The sequence below is a fragment of the Chelonoidis abingdonii genome, chromosome 3, assembly GCF_003597395.2.
Source record: "Chelonoidis abingdonii isolate Lonesome George chromosome 3, CheloAbing_2.0, whole genome shotgun sequence".
NCBI lineage: Eukaryota > Metazoa > Chordata > Testudines > Testudinidae > Chelonoidis > Chelonoidis abingdonii.
Window position 1 is genome coordinate 168,587,787 of NC_133771.1, and position 9,904 is coordinate 168,597,690.

The window sequence follows — 9,904 nt, forward strand, 5'->3', positions numbered from 1 at the left end:
GATAGCCAGAAGTTTATAAAATAACAGATTTAATCAGATTTCCATGCTACTATTAGAATAGAGAATAGATTTTAAAAAGGACACAATTTAATATTTTTGCTGTTTATAATACTCTTAAAAGCTTAAGTATAAAATGCCTTATTAATTGTCAGCAAAGGATATTGATATTGCTCTTATCCGGCATTGATAACAGAGACTGAAAATAATATGGCTTTGTTAGTTTCTGTATTGTACCATTTCAACTAAGATATAGGACAAATCATTTTAAATCGTTTTCATTTTACCTAAGAGAACCTGGTTTTGGTTTTACTATAAAATAAATGAAAACAATGATGTACACAAAATTCATTACTTACATCTTCAACATCTGTGCATAGCAGGGAACGTGAACTTAAATCAAGGCCTTGCAGCTGGAGTCTTGCTACTTCTAGCTCCAGAGACAAGTGCTCAATCTGTTTCTTCTCTGCTGCCAGCTTATATTCCATCTCCATGGTCACATTGCTCAGTTTTTGTTGCCACTGTTCATTATCAGATACATTTTGCTTTCTGAGGTCATCCAATTCTTTCCTTTCAGAAATAATTAGTTGTTTTAGCTCTTGTATCTCATTTTTCATATTTTCATGAGACTGGAATTGCTTTTCAAATCTCTTGATGGACTTTTCATATGTCTGACATATCTGAAGCTCTTTAATATTACTCTCAAGATTAGATTTTCTATGTATAACACTCTCTCTCTTTGCAATGAAGTCCAATGCCTGATCATTATGGGGCTCTTCTACTAAACTAATTTCTGTTGTATCTCCTAGAACAGATTCTTGAGAAATATTCAGCCGAATACTTTCTTCTCTCCATTTCCACAGATCATTGTCAAAGGACAGTTCCAAAAGATTTGCTTCTGCAAAATATGGTATCTCATTAAGACATGACGGAGAAAATGTGAACTTGGTTTCCTCTAATTTAAATTCTCCATCTTTTTGGCGAGAAATCACCTCCACTTCCACTGAATCAGCGCTAACTTTATTCAAACTTGTTGACAATGCAGAATTTTCTGCCTTAAGAGTTTCAATACAGGACTGTAGCTCAGACACTTTGAAGATCATACTACAGTGTTGCTCATGTAAGATTTTATGCTCTCTTTGTAAAGAGAAAATTTTCTCTTTTACCTCAGCAAACCGCATTTTAACTTCTTTGTTGGACAGTTTTAAATCTTCATAGCTATAGTTAGGTTCAGCACTACATTCCAGGGATTTGAAAGACATTTGCTCATTATCAAAGTGTATTCCCACTTCATTTTCAACACTCTGATCCATTAATTCATCAGGAAAAATAGCTTTTTCATCTTTTAATATTTTAACTTCACTCACTACTTTTATTACCTCTTCTGCCATTTTATCAGTAGTGGTGCATTCAGTTTTTGAGTCATTAAGTTCAGATGTTAATGCTAACTTTTCAATCTGCAAAATTTCACACATTTTCTCCAATTCATTTAGTCTGTTCACTGTCATCTGTAAAGAGGATATCAGTTGGACATCATCATTCTGGCTTGGCGTCAGCTCATGAGGAACTAAAGAATACCGCTCATCTACTGCTCTTTTAGAGTTAACCTCGGAAACAGCATCAACAACAGACTCCATTGTTTGGTCATTCTTATCCATTATTATAAGCTTAGGATCTGGAGTTTCCAAATCCTCTTTAATAGTTTGTAATTCTTGCTGCAACCTCTCTTTTTCCTTTTCACTTTCCTCAAGTTTTCTTTCCACACTTTCTAAAGCAGCCTCCAACTGTATTACCTGTGTGCTGTAGTTTTCTACAGAGACTTCTCTGTCCTCAAGATCCATCTGAAGTAGCTCAAGTTTAACTTGATATTTATTCAGCTCATTCTCTTTTTCTTCCATGGACACTCTCAACTGTTCTGATGTAGGCCCTCTGTCATGAACTAAGACACATGTTAGACATTCAGTCTCTGTTTTTATTACCTTGCTCAATTGCTCATTTTCTTGAAGCAAGATGTAATGTTGTTCTTGCATTTTGTTTTGTTCTGCCCTGACATTTAACATTTCTTGTCTTAAACAATCCAGCTCAGCTGAAGAGACATTTTGGATATGAGCAATCTCAGATTGTTTAAATTGCAATTCTGACTGTACTTTCTCAAGTTCTTGAATCAAATCTTTATTTTTTCCCTCTAAGGACACTAGTTTAGAGAAGAATTCATTATGCTCATCCCTAAGCTGTTTCTCTTGTCGTTCTGATTTTGCTTTACTCTTCTGAAAGTGACTTTTTTGCTGTCTTAAAGTGCCTTCCATGTTGGCACTTTTTTCTTCCATTGATTTGTATTTTCCTTGTAGATCTACAAGTTCTTTTTCAATTTCTTCATATCCTTCTATGAGTGACAGTCTTTCCTCCTTATGTCTTCTGGACAACTCAGAAATGCTTTCCTCTCTTTCCTTTAATCTATTAGAAAAAATTATGTTTGTTTCTAGTAAGTCTACTTTTTCTTGTTCTAAAGCCTTGTTAATGCCCTTAAGGGTTACGTTTTCTTCAGTAAGGTCCTCAATTTCTTTTTCATGTAAGGAAAGCATTGTAGACGTGTCTTTTTTCTCTAAATTCCACGTATCAAGCACAAGTTGTAGATGCTTTACTGAATCCTCAAGCAATTTATTATTGCTTTTTAAATCCCGAATCTCTGCTTGTTGAGTTTCTAATTCTTTGTTCAAAGTTTGCAATTGCTTTTCCTTTTCCTCAAGGGCAGCTAATGTTTTATCAATACAATCCTGCTGAGCAGAAGTATCCCCTTGCAAGTTACTGATATGGTTTTTAGTCTCTGTCACAAAACTTTCACGAATCTGTTCTGCTTCAATTAGCTTTTTTTCTGTCTCACCTTTGATTTGTACCAACTTTTCAAAGGCTTTCTGCGAATGTGACTTAAACTGCGATTGAGTCTTTAATGAAATCTCAAGAGAAGAGACCTGATCTTGTAGGACTGACATATCTTGTTGATCATTTTTATCTGTTTCTAGGACAGCTTTTGCACAATGGTCTTCCCAGTCCTCAGTGACTGTTCCAGGTTCTCTCATTAATACATCTGTGATGCAGTTTTTCACTGGAAGTTGTTGGTCATCACCCAAAAGAGTCTTGCAATGATTATTCTGTAAATGTAATTCTCTATCTTCTCTTACTTCAGAAATCTCTTTTGATTTTACAAGACAGCAAATTTTCTCATATTTACCATGCAACTCATGATAACATTGATCCTTCTCCTGTACTGCATTTGCTGCTAACTGTAGTTTTTGTTCTAGAATTTCAACTTGGTTGGTGAACTGAGATATTTTCCAGGTCATATTTTCTATTTCTTTCCTATATTTTTGATCTGAACATTCCGCTTTTTGTTGAAGTTCATCATAAGCTTTTTTCTGTGTCTCTAGTTTCGCACTTTTATATTCCACCATGTCTCTGAGATTTTTAATCTCCAAACTATATTTTTCCTTCTCACTTACCATTATTCGAACAGTCTCACTACTTTCATTACTTTTAACTTGTTGAATCTTGAGAGAACTTTCCAAGTCATTAATTTTGCTCAGCAATTCTTCCTTTTCAGACTCAAGTTTTTTCACAAGTTGTTCATTTTCATTTTTCCATTGAAAAAGAATAGTAAACTCCTTTTTTAGTTCTTCACATTCTCTCTCCTTTAATCCGAGGACTTTCAGCAAGGCTTCTGATTCCTTCTCCATTTTACTTATCTTACTGTTTAGTTCCTCAGTGTGGTTTTCTCTTTGCTTCAGCAGATGCTGAATGGAGTCTCGTTGCTTTTCCAGATCAGCTATAGATAATTTCAATTTCTCCAAAGTGAGAGAGGCATCTTGTTGTTTGAGTTTCTCTTGGAGTATCTTTAGGTTTTCTTCCTGAGACAAACTCTTATCTATAGTAATAAAAACAATTAAGTGGTTAATTTGTGAAAGCAAACTATGTCAAATATGCAATATTAGCTTTTATGGCTAACACTATAAAATGACAATATTGACATGTTTCAATTCTTCATCTAGCAATAAATGTTCTTAGTATTTCAGAATATAATTACATATATCACATTGTGTTCCAAAACTGCCTTTATTTCCAAACCATGAAATTGTATAGCTGAGATCATTTTAGCAATGTCAGAATTCAGTTTTGCAGAAAGAACATACTACTGCTAGTCAAATCACTCTATGCTTTACAGTTCTAACTGGGGCTGCTAACAGGGAGTTTTGCAAGGGAGTTCTCCAGGTGAAGGAGGAGCAAATACAGCATCTGTGGGGTAAGTGACTGTCTGTAGTGTGTGTTTGTGTTTGGGGGTTACTTGCTGAGTGCGGTGTGCTGAGCTTGTGTTTGGCAGTCTGGTTGGTTGGTTGGTTGTTTAAAGAACCATGTGCTGCGGTTGGCAGTTGGAGGTCGTGAGCTTCAAAGGAAGGTTTGAAAGCTTGAAGCCTCTGATAATTGGCTGAGCTTTAATCAGTAGGTGGGGCATTAACTCAGGCCAGGGCTTTATAAAGCCGCGCACAAGCGACCAGGGAGCTTGTGACCAGAGGCTGCTAACAGGGAGTTTTGCAAGGGAGTTGGGAAGGGGAGTGGGAAGGGAGGGGGGAGTCCCTTGTCGGTCCTACCTGCTCCCCTGTAGTCCCCTTAAAACCTATAATCCAAACCATATTCCAGAACCCCTTTCTTTAAACCACCCTTCCATTAACTAAGAGACAACGCAGGCAGAAGTCCAGCAGCAGAGTGGGGGCTATCCAGTTTATTGCGCTCAGTGTAGCATGTATGATCACCTGCCTTGTGGGCGGGTGACATATTCGTGCAGGTGGTGCAAGAAGCTCCTGGCCCTCAGAGACCACTTACGGACTTTGGAGGCCAGGGTGGCGGAACTGGAGGAGCTAAGAGAGGCAGAGAGGTATGCTGATGAGGCTTTCTGGGACACTGTAGAATTGTCCCACCTCCGCTCAGACAGCCTCTGTGCCGCTAAGGAGGAAGAAAGGCCCAGGGAAGCAGAGCAGTCAATGGGAGCAGAGGGAAACCTTCCCATAGTTGGCACCCTCCTTCCAGATGGTGCTCCTCTTCAATGGATGGGTCTCTAAGACTAGTGTAATTTTCTCAGGGGGGAATCAGTTGCTAGGAAAAGGCAGTGTTAGAATGGGGAGATTGATATAGAAGTAAGATAGCTGGTTTGTGATGACGGACGCGGAGAAGTATGGTGACTTGTCCTGTGGTGGAAAGGTTGGGGATTCTCGAGGCATCTTAGACAGACTTTTGTAGTCGCTGGGAGGAGCGGTGGTTTGGTACATGTAAGGTCCAATTGACATAGGGGAAGGGTAGGAGAGATGTCTGGATCCAAATTGAGGCTGCTATGGAAGAGACTGAAATCAGGACCTCTGGGAGTCGGTATTCTCAGAAAAAATTGCTCCGTGTCGCGTCGGAGGTAGCAGGCAGGAAGCTTCAGAGTTCCAATGCGTGGATGAGCGATGGTGTAAGAGGAAGGGTTGTACGTTCATTTAGAACTGGGAAACTTTGGGGATAGGATTAATGTGGATAATTGTAAAGTATGCACATGAAAAAATAACCCACATATACAAATATGAATGGGGCTAATTTAGCTACAAGAGTGGAAGAATCTTGGTGTATCATGGATATCGTCTGAAGATGTCACAAGTGCGCATAAGCCAGTCAAAAAAGCAAACAGGATTGTTAGAGATATTAAAAAGGGTAGAGATGAGAAGATGATACTTTATGACCTTATATATAAATCCATGTATAATCACTGACGTACTGTGTGAATGTGGTCTCCTACTCAAAAAAGATATTGCTGCACTAGAAAGTTCAGAAAGGGCAATTAAAATGGATTAGGTTTGGAGAGGGTCCATATGAGCAAAGAATTTATAAAGAGGATAGCTCTGAACTTGGAGAGGAGCCTAAGGGGGATATGATAAGGGTATATATCATAGTATGTGGAGAAAGTGATAGAAAAGTTTTTACTTATTCCGCATAATCAAGAATAGGGTTAACCAAAATTTGGAAATTATTAAGGGTTTGGCAGGGTTTAATACAAATAAAAGGGAAGTTCTTTCCTCCTAAACACTCAGTACTTTGGATATCCTTACCTAGGAGGTTGTTGAAGCGAGGATATAACAATGTTAAAGGGAACTGGATAATTCATGGGTAAGTCATAAATGGCTATTAGCAGAAGGGCAAAGATGGTGTCCCTAATGGATGGCAGGAGAGAGATCACTTGATCATTGCCTGTTAGCTTCACTCCCTCTGGGGCACCTGGCATTGGCCACTGTCGGTAGACAGATACTGGGCTAGATGGACCTTTGGTCTGACCCGGTACAGCAGTTCTTATGTTCCTACAACCCATTTTCACTGAGGTCTGATGGCTTGTACTATGAAACTTATGGTTGACAGGTAACAGTACCAAAGGTTAAATGAAGAATTTTGGTGCCTTATTTGTCATTTTCCTGTTTTCAAGAACCAGAATATATAAAAATGATCAAGGTGTTTGATGGACTGATTTTATGGAGTAAAATTAAGAGATGCAGAGAATACAAGAGATTTCCTGAATTACCAAGAGAGTTCTATTGAACAACACCAACTTATCATAAAAAACAAGACTAAGCATTCCCTCTACAGGATAAGTAAAATTCAGTGTCTCTAAGATTCCAGAACTTGGCGAGAAACAGTGACAGGAGGGGAAGGGAAATGATAGCAATCAACAGTTATTTGAAATATGTCAACACAAAGGATGGAGAAGGATTATTTAGGGTGGTGATTCAAAGGGAGGGAAGGTATAACTAGAGAGGATAAACAGAGACTAATTAGAGAGAAAGAACTGTCCGGGGGTTAAGGCAAGTTATTGTTGGTTGCAGTGCAGAGCTGCAGCACAAACATCTTCTGATTTATTTTTTGTTCATAATTATTCCCTCCAGAAAATGGAGATAATGCTTCCATTTGACACCTTAAGAACCACAGACGGAAGATAGCGAAAGCAAGAAAATGGACTTAGAAGGCATTACATTTTATTAGCTAGCTGAAAGTGCTGCCACTTGCCAAGAATAAGATCAAAACACAAAGCAGTTATCTGGATGGCCTCATGGATTTGAGCGTGCAGAAATACTTATTAAAATGGGAGCAGGACTAGGTCCATAAATTTAATTTTGAAATCTAATAAAGTGAGGTTAGACTTCTACAGGGATAAGTGGGAGCAGTCTGCTTCTTCGCAGAATTACCTGTTCTTTTAAACCTCAGTCTGCAAAATGCATTTTCCCAAACAAATAGACAAATGTAGGGAAAAGTCAAATTAGGGCTCAGAAGGTAACATTTCATCACATTTTAGCTTGATGGAGTCCATATACAAGCGAAAGGATAATAGTTTGAGGTATATTTATTTGCCTGGGATTTTGAAACACAGGAGCACATTGTAGTATTTAATTTGCTGACCATATAGTTTTTTTTGCAGACATATTTATTCTTTATTTTAAATAGCTTCAAAACCATATAATGTTATGAGTAAGTAGATTTGTATAAATAGTTCCATCTCAGTTTGAAAGAGAATTGCGTGTATTAGCTAAAAGATAATTTAACTATATCACATAATGGAAAAAAAATTTTTCTTGGGTATGCAGGGAGGGATAGCTCAGTGGTTTTAGCATTGGCCTGCTAAATCCAGGGTTGTGAGTTCAATCCTCAAGGGGGCCATTTAGGAAACTGGGATAAGAAAAAAATCTGTCTGGGGATTGGTCCTGCTTTGAGCAGGGGGTTGGACTGGATGATCTCCTGAGGTCCCTTCCAACCTTGATATTCTATGAAATCACCATTTATAATGAGGTTTACAGATCCTCCACACTGAAGTAATAGTTTGTAACATGATTTAAATAAGTAGAAATGTGTATCTCACTTTTCATCTCTTCCGCATAATTCTGGGTCTCCTTTAGAAACTGTTTGGTTGTTTTTAGTTCTTCTTCCAGCTGATGGATTTCTTGCGATTTTTGATCAGATTGGCAGCGAAGAAGGTTTTTTTCCTTCTTCATTTCCTACAACAAAACACTAGTTACAAAACAATTGATTAAGTCAATAAACTGAGAGTAGTATGATGTGGTATACTACCCATCTGAGTCCCATGAAGACTCTGGAAAGTTGAGCCTTGGTTTCTAAACACATACATGAGTTAGGAACACAAACTGCACTCTTGGCAGTCCTCAGAGGGCAGACAATCCTTTGGGGACATCTCCCAGCTGGCAAAGATCACAGCAGTACTTAGGTGGCTCAGGATATGGAACCAGGGAGCTGCAACCAGTTCTCTGTTACCTGCCCACAGCAAATCTTGACACAGGATAGAATCCAGCCCACAAAAACTGAGAGTCAGTGAAGTTAAGTGACTTGCCCAAAGCCACAGAGAAGAGTCAATTTCACTGCCAGTATCAGAATTCAGGAGAAGTTTCCCGTTCCAGCTCCTGTTCTCAGACCACCCATCTCTCAGTGTGGATGAGTCAAATATATGAAGTTGCTCTTGGTAGCAAAATAGCATTAGATGTAAAGTATGATTAGTTAGTAATACCTGGGGCTTTGGGATAGTATATTTTCTAAGTATCTTTTTTCCAAATAAATTAAGAAAAGTTAAAATGCCCATACACCTATGTCCTAACTGAGAACTTAAATAAAATTATTTCTAAAAAACTAACTCCTTCCACTCAAATTCCTACATTGCTGGGTAACAGATGGCATGGCACTGGTAGGATTCTATTGGAAGCAAGCCATCATTTATTCATCTACTTACTATGAGCTGATGGGCACCAGTGCACAGAAGCCAAATTCAAGAAGAGGGAGGGTCTGAATGGAAATCAAATTAAAACCTTGCTGACACAGCAAGTCTGTATTTTCATCTATTTAAACAAGTCACCCAAAGAACATAAATAAAACCGTTGATGCTTCTAGTTATTTTCTTTTTGGCTCACAACTTCCTAGTCCAAAATATCCAGCTGTTGTACCGAAACAAACACACACACAAACACACACACATACTCTGCTATCAATCATTCTAAAACACATAGGTGTCAGGAGACAAAATTTTCAGGCAATGCTGATGTATGACAAATGTTTCAAAGCTGTATGAATTCTCAGCTTCTTGTGTTCAAAATACCAATGAAATTCAAGGGCTTTAAATGGCTGAAATGCCCATCCCTCTTGCTGTGACTCAGCACAAGTCGATCTGATTAAGACGCGTTCAGCAAAAACCTGGAACCAACAACCTAACATAGCTGCAAAAAAACAATCCCATGCTCTGATGCTGGACTTTCACAAAACCATTTACAAGAAATGCATTCTCCCACCTTAATCGGGTAAGGCTACATCCCATCATTTGCAATTACAATTTGGCCTCAATCATATAAGCCATCATTAATTCCTGACTGAATAAACGAAATCCAATGTATTTATACTCGAATGCATCTACCCTGAAAAATCTGCAAGAGTTACAGAACACAGCAGAACACCTCAGTAATACGGGTTCACTTGAGTACATCAGTCCTGTGTTTCACTCACTCCACTGATTCCCCAATAGAACACTCAATCAAATCTCAGTCTATATTTTCGCAGCTATAAATCACATGGGCCCAAAATACCATCTTACTCTCTCAGACTTCAGTAGCTGTGTTCCTCAGGAACAACTGTCTACACATCAGAAGTAAACTAGCAGATGCAGGAGACAGGGCTTTTTCAGGAGCTGGCCCAATACTAAGAAATTCACTCCTGGAAAACGACAACTAACAGCACCATTTTTCATATTTACACCCCCACTCCCCTCTGCCCCCCCCACTTCGTTGCTCCGACGGGCTGGCAGGTTTCCTGGAATTACTGCCCCCTCCCTTTGCTGCTCCAGCCGGGC

General features: G+C 38.7%; 1 protein-coding gene across 1 annotated transcript in view; it reads right to left on the minus strand.

The window, feature by feature from the left end:
* Positions 1-9,904, minus strand: part of CENPF (centromere protein F) — an 87,083-nt gene that overhangs the window by 26,423 nt on the left and 50,756 nt on the right. Inside the window, exons 11-12 of the mRNA XM_032771253.2 lie at positions 7,919-8,054; positions 357-3,916 (exon numbers count right to left, since the gene is read on the minus strand). Of these exons, the coding sequence (XP_032627144.1) occupies positions 357-3,916; positions 7,919-8,054 (3,696 nt within the window). The remainder of the gene's footprint in view (positions 1-356; positions 3,917-7,918; positions 8,055-9,904) is intronic.